The sequence below is a fragment of the Pogoniulus pusillus genome, chromosome 30 (genome assembly GCF_015220805.1).
Source record: "Pogoniulus pusillus isolate bPogPus1 chromosome 30, bPogPus1.pri, whole genome shotgun sequence".
In the NCBI taxonomy this organism is placed as follows: Eukaryota; Metazoa; Chordata; class Aves; order Piciformes; family Lybiidae; genus Pogoniulus; species Pogoniulus pusillus.
In genome coordinates, this window is record NC_087293.1 from 8229466 (window position 1) to 8243770 (window position 14305).

General features: G+C 43.0%; 1 protein-coding gene and 1 long non-coding RNA gene across 3 annotated transcripts in view; one reads left to right on the forward strand and one right to left on the reverse strand.

Annotated features, from left to right (window-relative positions):
- Positions 1 to 1913: 1913 nt before the first annotated feature.
- Positions 1914 to 14305, reverse strand: part of TMEM132B (transmembrane protein 132B) — a 275274-nt gene continuing 262882 nt past the window's right edge. For both annotated transcript variants that reach the window (XM_064168527.1, XM_064168526.1), the window contains exons 7-9: positions 6731 to 7004; positions 5324 to 5515; positions 1914 to 3916 (exon numbers count right to left, since the gene is read on the reverse strand). In XM_064168527.1, coding sequence (XP_064024597.1) covers positions 2762 to 3916; positions 5324 to 5515; positions 6731 to 7004 — 1621 coding nt within the window. In that variant the 3' untranslated portion in view covers positions 1914 to 2761. The remainder of the gene's footprint in view (positions 3917 to 5323; positions 5516 to 6730; positions 7005 to 14305) is intronic.
- Positions 3885 to 12720, forward strand: LOC135188825 (uncharacterized). The gene is made up of 5 exons (XR_010307869.1): positions 3885 to 3967; positions 6690 to 6829; positions 9420 to 9670; positions 10731 to 11352; positions 12042 to 12720. It is a non-coding gene; the product is annotated as an uncharacterized LOC135188825 (long non-coding RNA).

A 14305-nucleotide genomic window follows, 5' to 3' on the forward strand; every position in this document is an offset into this window, starting at 1 on the left:
CAATGACTGGTCAACTCATACTATATTTTGAAGCAAATGTATTCATCTGAATTCTTTTGTATTTCAGTTTTTTGAGAAGCAGCATAAATCCAGAGTAACTCCCTTTGTTGGTATTATCCCCTTCAACCAAGAATAGAATTCTTTCCTGCCATTTATTTTTGGTATTGCCACTTCTCTGTGTCAGAACTGTTATATGGAGTATGTGATGTAAAAGAAAAGGAAAGGCCCTGTGAACCTGCAGCTGTAGATTTTGTTTCTCCCATTGCCAGGCTTGGGGAGGGCTCTCTTTTGGACAGCTGTATCCAAATCCACTGTCCTAACTGCCCACTGGTAGCAGCTCTGCTCCTTTCTCAAGGGCTGCATTTGGAATTTAACTTCGGCATAGTGTGCCTATGACAATCTGTAGCACCCTCACTCTCTCAGGCCATAGTCCTTGCAGGGGAAATTTGCTGAGCAAGTAAATAAAGCTGTTGCCTTCCAGTACCGTTACCGAGAGAGAAAGAGCAGCCAAGCACACCTCTAAGTTCCTCGGAACGAGGTGTGCACTGACTGGGGCTGGAGTTCAGCATCTGCTGGTGTCTTCATGCAGAACTGGGCCCACAATGAAGACACCAGTCGTGGAGTCCAGTACACTGCTGTGAGATCATAGTTTCATTGGTAAACCAGTGCATAAGCACTCAGGAAAGAAGCTGTGCTGTTTGCTCTTTGCAACCACCAGCAGCAGGTTGTTTCCTCTGATTTCAAGATGGAATTTATTTGTGGTTGATTTATACCCATTTGTGCAATCAACATTCTCGCTTTGCAGTTGGACCAAATACAAAATTACATGTTGGGAAGTGATGTTAAATTCTAAAAGGGCATTTTGATGCTGTTTGTAATAAGCATCATAGTAGGAATTAACATTTCCTTACTAGGTCTGAATCATTTAAGGAGAGAACATTTGTTAAACAACCCAAGATTTCATTTGACGCACAAGCACTGCCTCCCTTGTGAAATAGAAGCATCTCTGTGCTCTATTATTTCCTCTACTTAAAATTAGATTATAACAGATGCCATCCTCTCCCTATGCAGTTCAGTGCCAGCAGAACTAAGTCTCTAATCACTTATATAAGCCTGGTGTCCTCACTTTCTAATCTCATCATTAAAATGCTTGTGTTTTGCAGCAGTTATACTAAACATGTTCCCAGCTGTGGATTAGGATCCAAACACAGGATTGCCCACAGTGAAGGTTGTCTGCTCTGTTCTAATACCAGAACTGATTTACAACAGTTAACTCCTATCCTGATCCACATCCAAGTTGGGAACTACTGTTCCTACGGCAGTTGTTCTTGTGATGGATCCTGTGCAGCAAACGGAAGAGCCCAGTGTCATGTGCTTTACTGGTTTTGGTCAGGATTATGTAGTCAGGGTTTTTCCCAGCTGTACTTTTTTACTTAGTTCAGTCATCCTCCACTTAGAGAGGGGGAAAAAAACAGAAAAATGAAGTGCAGCTTCGAATCTCCAGCATCTTTTGGAGATAGCCACTTCACAAAGTGCCCAGTGTGCCTTTTCTCTCCTTCCTCCCTTTTTTTATTGGAACATGGAGCAAGGTTTTTCTCTGTGACAAGAGCCTTATGGTCAGAGAGATGTTTTGGGCATTAACCATTGAGCAAGGACTTCTTTGTCCTGCTAAAGTCTGCCATTGATGTACTAATTAAAAGAGAGTGCCAGCGGCTCCAAGCTTTTGCTTATTTGCCAGGCCATGTCCTCCCTGTTCTGTGTGTCTTGATCCCACGTTTCACTTTCCCCTTCGGGTAAGGTTACTTTCACCTGAGCTGCTGTTTCAGCAAAGTGTTTCCTTTGCAGTATGTGCTGTTTGGTTGCAGGTTACTTTCTCACATTAGCAATGACAAAAGTAAACCCAGGGCTACTGCTTGATTTTTATTTTCCAGGGTTTATTATTGTATTTACAGATCCCTGTAAGAAGATACAACCCTTCCCCAGTAAGAGTTCTAATACCTCTCTATGTTTCAAATACTAACGACCCATATACCCATACGGAAAGGAAAAGATAATCAGTGATGAAGGAGGTACCTCCAGGGGCTGATGCAGATGAATAGAAAACTTAAATCATTATAAATATTACTGTACTACACTTTGGTACAACTGAAACCAAACAAAAGCCTTCAAAGGAAATATTTAATGTTCCTTAAGTCAAATAAAATCTGTAAACAATAGGAAAAGGAATTAACCACATGGGGGTTTTTATGTCTGTAAAAAATAATAAGACTACTTGGCTGCATTGCACATAGGCAATAAAATCCGACTCCTTCAGCTCCCTTTTAATGTAAGCCTCGGTTCAGGCTGTAAGCAGGAAATGTCCACTGTGCTTTACAAAGGACGACGACTAGAAAAATCAATGCAAACAAATATCCCTTTCTTTTCTGGTTTGCCATTTACCATGAGAGATGCCAAACAAATGAAGTCTCCTCTGAGTCTGAGCGTAGTTGTATTAGCATTTCGCTAGTACCAGGCAGTATACAAAAACAGCCATTGTGTGTGACACCTCCAACACCTACAAGTAGCTGGTTTAGGGGCACATCCTGGTTTGGGGTGAAACAGGTTTAACTCAGCCAGCCTCTTGTACCTGCTCAGTGATACCAGGTTATCATCTCAGTAACTCCAAGGTTGGACTGTCTTGTTCCTATTGCTGACTGGACTGACTGCTCCACCATCCATAAACAGAAGGCATAAAGGTGATTACAAACATAAGAAAGTAGTTTTATATATTGTCTTGCAGTCTTTCCATGTAGTCCCTAAGTTCCTTGGAATCACCAAGATTCATATCTTGGCATACCCATTTAATATTGTCATCACTGTCAAATAGAATTGAGTTGGTGTAGGGGCCTCCATCCTCTGGCAGTATTGTTGTATAGGAAGTGAACTTTACTCGCTTCTGCTTTGGCCCAGAAGGATTTATAGGTTCACTTTTAACTTCTTTTTCACAAAGATACTCAGAAGATCTGAGGATATGATTATGAAGAGTCTTCTGAGAACTCCCATTAAGAAGAAAGTTGCTTTCTTCAAACTGCATTCCTCTGTCAATCATTGTAGTGCACTCCTCTGATGGGAGTGACATGTCAACTGGGTTTTCCAGCAGTTCAACCTCATTTCCAAGCCAGACCCAGTCATGGGAGTGGGGGATGTTGCCTTGCTCGCTCACAGCAAACCTTTTATGCCTGTACTTCCAAGCAAATGCCACACAGTTGATCAAAAAGACCAAGATTGCTAAGCAGAAAACGCAGAGCAGGGCATACATGCCAATCTCCAGATCCGTCAATCCTCTCGAAGTCAATGTGAGATCGCTGGGATTGTTCTCTCCTGGTAATTCTACCTGTGTAGGGAAACCTGTGAAGGCAGTTGGGTTATTTTGGAGCTGGCCATCCTCCAGGGACTCCTGATCAACGGGAGAGACGAAAGTTGTGCTTTTGTTTGCATTGTCCTCGTGACTGGACACGTCCTCGAGGTTTTTAGACCATTCTTGTGCTGTCCTCTCTTGTTCTGCAGGCTTCTCTATGGAATTGCTTGCATGGCCTTTGAAATCTCTGTTCACATCATCAATGTCATTAGTGCTTCCTTTTTGGTCAGAATCTTTCTGGCCAAACTTTACTTTGACGCTTCCTTTCCCAACAGCCAGAATGCTCTTCCGCTTAGTCTTCTGGCATGGCTCACTGATAACCATTTCAATTTTAATCAGAGGTCCTTGTCCATCCCCTTCTGCCACGACCACAGGCCATCCAGACTGAAGGTTCTGGTGTGCAGACACTACCATCTCATCCAGTGAAGTAATGGCAATTGAGAAGTCCTTGGAGTCGTAGATATCTAATGGTGTCACTGACCCGTCGCTGAACAAAATCCAAGCGCTGACTATGGCTTCCTGGGAGGAGAGAGGATGGGAGAAAAAGGAAATTCAGAGGACGTATGAAAGGTAAGAAAGCACAAACCAGGCACTCAGTGTCAGTCTGACACTGGAAACATCAATACACAGTTTGACTTCAGTTTGTTTCAGTTTTTAAAACAAGAGAACCCAAATATCTGCTCTGCTGCTTCTCATGTTCCTCTTGCAGGTCTGTGCTCTCCAGATCGCTCAGGCGTTTCTCTTGAACTGCCAAAGACACACTCACCTAAGTTTAATAAGAGGTGCTGACAAATAAAATTGACAGTTCTTGTTTTCAGTCTGAGGTGAGAAGCTTCATTTCAATACCAGGGGCTCATGATGAACATAATCCTACTTCTGAAGTCCAGGTTGTTTCATTTCATCAAGGACCTCTAACAGGGTATTTCTGTAATGCTGTGGTTCCAGCACCGTATTTAACACAACCTGTGGAGCTGTAAGTGCCAGAAGAGTGATTCTCTTCAGCCCACTGAAACAATCTAGGTTAAGAACAGCTCTTAATGCGGTGTCCTAAATGATCTGTCGTGCTTTCAAATAGACAAGAGTATGTGAAATGTACAAAAATGATTGTAGTCTTTTCTAGGAACTATGGAAGCACTCAAACCCCTGCCATTTTGAAGGGCATTTTGACCAAAACAATTTGCCTTTTTGCTGCAAACAGCTAGTGCTGCAAAGATAGTTACACTCTCTCTAGAGGTAGTCTCAGTTCTACAATAAATACAATCAAAAAGAGAGATGGAATTTATTCTGTGATCTCATGCAAAGCTATTTAATTCTTCAGATCATTTAGTCCAAGCCCCCTGCAGTGAGCAGGAACATTCTCCATTGGATCTGGTTGCCCAGAAACTTGTCAAGCCTCACTTTGAATATATCTGAGGGTGAGGCCTCAACTATCTCTCTGGACAACCTGTTCCAGTGTTCCACTGCCCTCATGCTAAAGAACTTCCTCCTAACATCCAACCTCAACCTACTCTTTTCTAATTTCACATCATTGTCCCTTATGCCATCACTGCAGACCTTTGTAAATAGTCCCTCTCCAGCCTTCCTGTAGGCCCTTGTTGTGTACAGGAAGGCTGCTGTTAGGTCTCCCTGGAGTCTTCTCCAGGCTAAACAACCCCCAGCTCCTTCAGCCTGCCCACACAGCAGAGATGCTCCAGCCCCCTGATCGTTTTCATGGCCTCCTCTGGACCTGCTCCATCAGGTCCATAATCCTTGTTTAGAAGGCACCAGAGCTGGATGCAGTACTCCAGGAGAGGTCTTACTGTGTGAAGCTCCTGTTTTGCATGGAGCATTGTACCTGCTGTCTAAAATTTGGGGCAAGTAGCTTCTCTCTAGCTTCTGACAAAGCAGAGGCAGCAAATGACCTGTGTGCCGTAGCGTGGACCATACCTGCTTGGGAGTATGAAGGATATCGTGCGCAGAGGTGGTAGAAACGATGGCTCTCTTGTTCCCTTTGCTGACTTGTAAGGAGACAGACAAGCCTGAGACTAGTTGTACTCCTAGATCTGTAATGGTCACACGGTCATCTAGAACTATCACTGTCTTCTCTGCCAAGATGGAATCGGAAAGAGGTGACAGAACCTTGAGAGAGAAAGCAAAAGCCTGTGCTGTAAAGCAAGGTTAGACTCTAATTGGCATCACTCTTCAGATTAATCTCAGGTTTGTCACATCCGTGTATGAGCTGTAACTGATGTTTCCCCCAAGACATTGCATTCATTTGCTGCTAAATTAATTGATTTACAAAACCAATAAAGTAACCAATCACTTCAAAATTGCAGCTTCATCTCGACAATGGAGCATAGATTGAATTCAATGGATTTGTTGGTTGGGTTTTTTCTTTTTAAAGAAAAAAAAAGTCATTTTTGTGTGGTCTGTAAAGCTTCCTGTGAAAGCAGCATAGCACAAGACATAGTGGAGAGGGCACTGAGGCGTGCTGAAATTCACTGAGAGAGTGAAGAAGTGCACAAAGCCTGGATGATGGGAGCTTGGCCTGATGCCTTTGCAGGGACAGAGCACCTGAATGAAATCAAAGGGAGATTTGCAGGAGGACTTTTTAAATCCTACTGGGTGCCTGTCTGCATTTTCCAATACTGAAATAGTCCTGTCAGTTTGGCCTAAGGCCTTGCTTCCAACATAGAATAACAGAATGCTTTGGGTTGGAAGAAACCTTTAAAGGTCAGCTAGTCCAACACTCTTGCACTGAGCAGGGACATCTGAAACTAGAGCAGGTTGCTCCCAAATCTCCACTTTGTGTTGACTCCAAAGGAAATCTAGAGGGGCTGGAAGATGGCAGATGTTTGCAGTCAGTCAGAGCCCCACTGCTTCCATTCCTTTATTTTCATTAGGAAGTATCCATGAGGTTAGGTAGACACATTGTGAACAGGAACGTTCTGAAGGATTTCTGAAGGTGATTTCTGTGTCAGTTTAATGTGTTTCATTTAGTGCAGATAAATGGAGTAATTTTTCAAAGCTGTTTAAGCATATGAAGGTGTTTGTACATTTGGGGTAGAATTTCCTACCAGTTTGGTTCACAGGGTCCTGGTTACATTAAAAGAAGCAGGTTGTGTGCAGCACGTAACCTGCTTCACCATTCAGAAAGTCCTATCGTGTTGCTAGTCACATCAGCATGGATAAATCCCTTTGGAAGTTTCACCTGAAGCTATTGTATGGAAATGACAAACAGTAAAAATGAAAAGCCATTCAAGCTGCCTTTTATGTTTAACATGTAAATTTGTGTGTGTGTGTGTGCACCCAGGACTCTCCCTGTGGAAGCTGCAGATAGGTGTCAGGCTGTACCTGGACCGTGGTGATGCCATGCTCGCGACCAACCAGCACTCGGCCATCTTGAAGCTTGGCAATCCTGGGTTCTTCTACCTTCATGAAATCAGCCACAAGGTCAGTGATGTCAAACTGCCACTCAGAGCCTAGCATATAGGTCATCTGGCCTCCAAACTCAGAGGATTCAGCTACAAACTGTGTGAGGACTCGCACCATGGCATGCTGATACTGGAGAGTGCAACCTTTGCCTTTTTTCTCGTCATCCTCTTCATCTTCACTGTCACGGGTGGGCCTGTAAATAGAGCCAGGTTTGTTATCTGCATTGCTGTGATATTTTCAGTTCCAGTAGTGTTGCCATCATCTGCTGCTCTGTGAGAAAAGTGGAAAACAGATCTTCTAGATGTTCAGATTACTAAACCTGAGTGAGATGCTTGTACAGCTTTCTTTGTGCTGTAGAATTTAGAACCTACTGTTGCTTCTGTTGAGTTCATTGTCTGAGTGGGACCTCCCAAGAACCTGAAAATATGTCTGCCATTGCTGAGATTTCAGTGAAACCCAGGAGATACTTGCTCCCATGTCTTCACCAGCAGTCAAGGGTTTGCAGGGCGAAGAAAAGAAGCATCAAGTGCTTATGAACGGGCAGTTCTAGAACAAACTCCTGTAGCAGCTCAGCAAAGATGGGAGAGGATGGTTTTGCATCCTTCCTTTCACCTTTGTCCACAACATCTGTATCATAGAATCAACCAGGTTGGAAGAGACCTCCAAGATCATCCAGTCCAACCTAGCACCCAGCCCTACCCAATCAACTAGACCATGGCACTAAGTGCCTCATCCAGTGTTGCTTATGTCTTCAAAACTACTGTGATATTCCCTGTTCAGGTAATGCCACTCCACATCATCCCACATCTCTAACTGAGATTCATTAAGCCTCTGAGAAATACACCATGATTTCATCTGAAATCTCACACAGTTCAGGCAAGTGGCTGCTGTAGTTGTCCTGTAATGACTACAGGGGGCTTCCAAAAGCCCAAATGAAGCACTAAGGATGCTACTCAAAATACCTGGGGTAAGATTACACCATGCCTGGCTGGTAGGACTACTGCTTGTTCCATGTAACACCTGCAGCATGAGACACACTTTCTGTAGCACGTTGTCTGTCTGTCTGTCCCCCTAGAGAATCACAGACTTAACCAGGTTGGAAAAGGCCTCCAAGATCATTGAGTCCAACCTATTACCTAACCCTTCTAATTAACTGTGGCACTAAGTGCCTCAATCAGTCTCCTTTTAAAATAAACCTCACAACAGCTTAAAACATTTAGGTAAGGTATCAGAGTGCTGTCATGCTGCACAGATGTTGTCTGGTTTAAAACCCAGCTTCCCATCATTTGTTTGGTTTGTTGGTGTCCTTTTGTTCCTTTGTGTTGGTGGTGGTGGTTTGGTTTTGTTTGTGGGTTTTTGTTTGTTTTCTCTCTCCTGTTGCTTATTCCTTGGGAGAATCACATGGATTCTCTTATCTCTTTCCAGCCAGGTATTAAGCACTGGGTGGTCACACTTTCACTCATTATGCCCCCATGCTGTGGAATTCATTGCAAGGGAATAATTTGCCTTCCTCCTTTACTTCTTTATTGAGCTTGAAGCCACTTCTACAAGAAGAGTGGGAAACATAGGGTAAGCCTCTTATTTTCCACAGTATTTCAGAAGGTACTTTCGTGTTTACTGTGCTCCTTTATCTTCTCCTTTGAAACAGCAGCTATGGAAAGCTATTTTAAAACAGAATTGCTGTTGTTATAAATTGTCTTATGACAAAGTTGGCAAACAGTAAGCTGAAAACCTATCTAAGACAAGCCCTTGTGCTCTTCAAAATGACAGAAAGTCCTGTGTTACAGAATCTAATACACTGGAAATACATTTTCAATGCATCACTTGTTAGCTGACGGCCTGAAGTGAATGGTATTGGGTACAGCCCTTTTGGTTTTATGTGTGTGAAACAAAAGTATCCATCATTAGTTGCTGAATGAAAGATCACTGAATAACCACTGAATTGTTAAGAAAAGAACAGGATTCTAAAATGGCATTTACAATGCACACAGATTAATTGTACAGACTAGCTGGATACTGGAGGGAAGCTTTAAATTGTTCTCTCCTTCCCAACCAAAGTGTCAAACTGGGCTGTGAGCTGAATCCAGCCAGGCAGCAGAAGAGCAACAAGAAGTCCTAGAAGAGGGAATTTAGAAAGCTTATGTGGCCCTTGGATACTTAGGCTGCTTTTAGGTTTATAATGCTAGAAAAGAGCTTTGGCACTCCTTGGAGTGCCCACTTCTAATTTATTCCTGAGTTCTGACCCTCTTCAGCTCATCTAAACCATAACTCAGCTTTGAATAACCTGGCTTCAGGGTTAGCTCTGAGATTTGGGTATCTGACCCCATTTTAGTAGGCAAGTGACATTAGTACCTGTGCAGAATTGGAGAAAAATGGGCAGAAGCTTTTCAGGTCAGAAGTACTGGTGGGATTTGGGGGAGAAGAGCCACAGAACCAGTCTTCTTCTGGGAAAAGAGACATGGAACCAGTTCACATGTTTAACATTGGCAATGACTGATTGTTTTTTTACACAGCTCTGGTTTCTGTTACCTAAGCAGATGCTTTACTCTGATTCAATGGGATACTGCTCTTCATATTTAATTTTGAGCTTATTTATTTTTAATTTCAGTGTTTAAAACTGCTAATCAAGAAGAAACACATTCAAAATAGCTTTGAGGGAAAGAATTCTTCAGCCTCAGTGACATGCAGCTCATCAATGTGAGCTGTGGAAGAATAACCAGAGATAATAAGGAGCCTTCACAAGGGCACTGAGGGAGCATTCCTGCCCTTATTACCAGGCTCAGGACCGTGTGGGCAGCCAGCACAACCAACCAAAGATGATTCGGGTCCAACTCTTTCCTTGTAGTGCCTCTAACAAAGGTAAGGGCTCCATTTCCTTGCAAGAACATTTATCTATTGCAGGCAAATGTAGAATATCAGAAAAGCTTCCCTAAAGCACAGGATGGGGAAGGCATTTTCTGAGATTGGTGCAAAAAGTGAGGTGTTTGAATTTTCAATACAAGCTTTGCAAGTCTGCTTTACCCACTCGTGTTCCTTTTTCTCTTAAACAAATTTCCACTTCAAAGCCCCAGATAGATCATTCAGTAAGTCAGAGCATTTCGGTGTTTTGTCTCCATGGCACAACAAAACGTTTGCAATTGACTGAATTGCACAGTTCCCTTTAGTGTCTTAAACTTCTTGTTACAGTGTTTTCAGTAGGCTTAAAAACCTTCATTAAGCAGTGAGCTCATTTTCCTTTTAAGACATATCCTCATGAATGTAAGCTGTTGCTGCATATTGTGCTTTTTCCCCCCCATGGGCATCTCCAAGGTTAGCTCTGGATTGCTCTCAGGATCCCTCTTACCCTGTTTCTTGCTGCTTGGCAAACTTGATTGGAAGATTTTTTTGCCTTTCTCGAGTGAACCAAGGTTGCCAGAACTCCATTTAATTTACATTTCACACAGAGGAAGCCTGTGCCAGAGAGCCAAGTTAAAACAGCAGCCCTGTTGCAGGGGTGCCTGCTAGCACTGATCCAATCAGTGATCTGTCAACATTATATTACAGGCACTGTCTGTGAGCAGTTTAAGTATGTCTCTTTTCATTTGTACCACTCTCAATCCAGGCATCACATTCTTGGGCCAGATGCTAATTTTCTGTTTAAAAAACCCTAAAGAAATCAGGTTTGATGGTTTTGGATTTGAAATACTGATTGAAAGGAGTCATGTATTTAAAAAACATTTGCAACACCTCTAATTGGGAGGGAAAAATGTATTTTGGATATGAATTGCCCACCACTAGAAGCTGATTTAGTGGAAGCTACAGGAATAAGCTGCACATAACTCCACTCACAGCTCAGGAAGAAATGCAATTTGCTGTCTTTACAGGTCTTGAAAATGCAGTCTACCCATTAACAAAAATCTCTGTGGCTTTCTCTCCATAGGACATTAAAGTCAATTAACTAAAGGAGTGAATTTACAGCGTGTTCCAGCTTTGTGCAGATGTTGTTATTCACAAATGGAATGGTTTGAACCCAGTTTCATTTCATTTGCCTTAAAGTATGGCTTTATTTCTGAGTGGAGGCACTTAACACAGAGCAATTTATTTTGCCCCACATTTAACTTAGCCTAACTTTCCTGCTTTTGTCTCTAGTACTAGACAGGACTAAAGGAGAGCCACCACCTAATTAACCACCAGTTCAGTGGACTCTCACTCATAGGCAATGCCACATCTGGCTTCACTCTGTTTTAAAACTTTATGCTTCTGTAGCAGAGTGTGGTGGTTTGAGGGGTTCCAGGTTATCCCAGACTCCCTTAAAAAACACAGTCATGCTCTGTTTTGGTTCTAAATTATAAGTGAGAGAGGAACTTTCTGGCCATTGTTTTGAATAGAGTAAATGAGCAGGGCATTGGTTGTGAAAGGAAAATAATGACAGAGTCTACATTCTCTGGTTTGCTAATTGGCTTTATATACCAATTGCTTATTCTTTGTTCCCTTTGCCTTCCACCTCCTCCACTGCTCCTCTGTGCAAGACTGAGTACTAACCTTGACTGACCAGATAACAGGTGAGATCTTGGTGGTCTTCTATCTAGGGGGAGAGAAGAGGGTGGCATTGGCCCCTTCTGAGCTTCCTTTGTCTGGGGGGGAGGATTGGATTTCTGTGTTGTTTCTGAGTTGCAAATAATGGTACATAACTGTAAATGCACGTAAATATAGTTTGTATATGTGCTTGTCCATTTAGCTTGCTATAAAATACCTTTTTCTCTCACTTCCAAACCTTCTGAGCTAGCCTGGTGAATTTTATTTGGGGGGTAGTTTTATCAACCCACCACAGCTTCTCCAAGCTTTTCAGTCACCACGACTTAGTGATGTCTTTGTCAGCTATTGTGATGCTGATAAAAGTCCAGTAAACCTTGTGCCTGATACCGAAGCACTGCTGGAGTCACACTGTGTGATGTCTGCCTCCCTGGAAGCCTCAGGAAAACGACGTGCTAGGGCAGTTGCAAATATTTGCTCAAGGCTCCAGCTTGTTCTGTGCTACTCTGGCTGGGCAATTCCTATTACTGCAAGTTGAAGGCACTCGTCCCATGTAAGTGTATGTGCATAGAGCCGGTGCGGAACTTCAGGAAGGTAATGATACTGCAGATGCACGAGGAGCCAAAATAAATGCTCTTGTTAGACTAGCAGAGCCTGCCTGCACCTCTTCCATGCTTTAATATTTGATTTTAATTTGAATGTACACTTTTGTTTGCAGAGGCTGTGGGCTTTCATGCAGCCCATTGCAGAAGGGGAGCTTTTGTCAGCTCGAGAACCATGCACCATGCATTAGTCATGAGTGGATCCATGGAGCTGACTTTCACCTGGAAAGGAAGACTCTTCGTAGCCACAGCAGCACACAGCACAGTCCAGCGTTTCCCTCAGGATAATAATCAAGGTTTGCCATGTATCTGTAGGCTGATCTGGTAGCTGGTATTACTTTTCTTACACAGCAGCTTCTTTTTTCCCCCATTTTCTGCCATAAAAGCAGCCTGGTTTTAATTCCTCTTCCTCTACAAAGTTCCTACTCTTACAGCAGTTCAAATCAGGTGAAAATTTACATGGCTCAAAGTGAGCTTGGCTTGTGGTGTTTGTTAGATGTTTGCAAAGCCCCTGTCTTTTCACTGCTTCGTGAAATTGTTCAAGGGGTTAGGTAAGCAACATGTCTGTAATCACACGTATTTTACAGTTACAACCATGGTAGGATTTATAGGGAGGAAGAATAAATGTTATTAGATCAACAATGGGGAAGAACAGATGTGATTTAGAGCATATAAACCCCTCTTCAAGTCTGAAATAGAAGCATCTCTATTCAGATGAGCAACAGGCATGCTGAGGCAGTAGTTTCACAAGCCTTTCTTTTGTTGACAGCACCAATAAACGTATTTAAAAGGTTATTGTAAACCCAGTTATATTTTGCCATCTGGCTCAGCCCCTCTGACAACTGAAGCAGCACAGCCACGCTGAGCACATGGGAAGGAGAGTGAGGGGGGAGCCAGAAGAGGTGAAGGACATGAGGTGTCTCTGCACAATCCCCATAAGAAATGCTCCAAAGTTTTGCCTTTGCATATTGATGAATTACTTTTATAGCAATTTTCAGCTCTTGCTGAGACCACCAAGGGAGTGGTGTGGTGATACCAACCCCAGAGGACAGGAGGAGAGCAGAAGATTGTTCTGTCTGTGGTGAGGTGAGGAATGAAGACACGTGGCAGTCTTTCCATGACTAAACCCGAGGACTGTGATGCTGCTTCAGCTGACCTGTGGGCCATGTGCAACTGAATCTAAGTCTGCATAGCGAGTTGGCAGGAGCTTCTGAAAGAACCCATGAGTTAGATGCCCTCTTCTTTGCAAATTAGTTTTCTTTAAGGATATATCCAAAACCTCATGGTAAGTGCAAATAATGTCTCTTTCTTACTCAAAAGTGAAGTTGAAGCAATACGATGCTGTGGCTCCCACACCTGCTGGGAAATGCTTGGATGTGAGTTCTTTTAAAGATTGAAGCACTCTCCTCTACCTATCTCCTCTTCAAGCCCATTCTCAGGTACCACACAAGACAAGCTTCTCACCACCCAGCACTCATGCTGTACCCTATGCACCAGGCAAACACTGTGAAGAATTACCAGAGTAAGCAAATGTGTCACTGAATGAGGCTTCAGGAAATCAACCTGCAGACCTGACTAAAGTCCAAATGTCTTGTGTGCTTCAGGCCACCATTTAAGACCTCATGATAAAAGCTCCTCCATGTCTAGAATACTGGGAAACAGGTAGCTATGCTGGAGCTATAAGCAGGTTACAAATTAAAATCAAAACCAGCCAAAAGGAGAAATGTCTACATCTCAGGTAAAGCCCTGTCAAATCTAAAAATAAAGCAAATGTAAAAACCTTAAGTACAAAGTAAATGTCAGACTGAGCACAAGTAATGGTAGCCCTAGACTGGCTGCTGATTTTGAACACTCCACCCCCCCAAAGCTGCAAAAGATCCATGTGAACATTCCATAAAACAGGAGATAAATTATTTCTCGCTGAAACCTTTTCCGCTCACAGGGCTGTGGACTGCTGACACACAATGCCATAAACTAGCAGCTGCAGTTCTAGGGAGCATCACAGAGTCCCTGCTTTCTCTTCCACCCTTCACTGAAAACGTTTGCTGAAGATGTGCCAGCAGATCAAATGCAGTGTGAGCAGCAGCAAACTCTTGCCACTTGCCAGCTCGCAAGCACAGCAGCCTCTCGGATCATTATCTTTATTTCAGCTGGCCTAATAAATCAGAACTAGACACCAGGGGTAAATTTCCAGTACTGTATGTAATGGGTTTAAAGTCAGAATGTCCATGACTGTTAGCCACAGTTGCATGTCTAAAGCATGGAGCTTGCTGCTGGAATTTTACTCCTATAATAAACACCAACAACCTAATCCCGCAGCCACTTATTCAGCAAAATCCCCACTGGTTTTAGTAGGAGCTGTGCCTAAGGGAGTGTCACA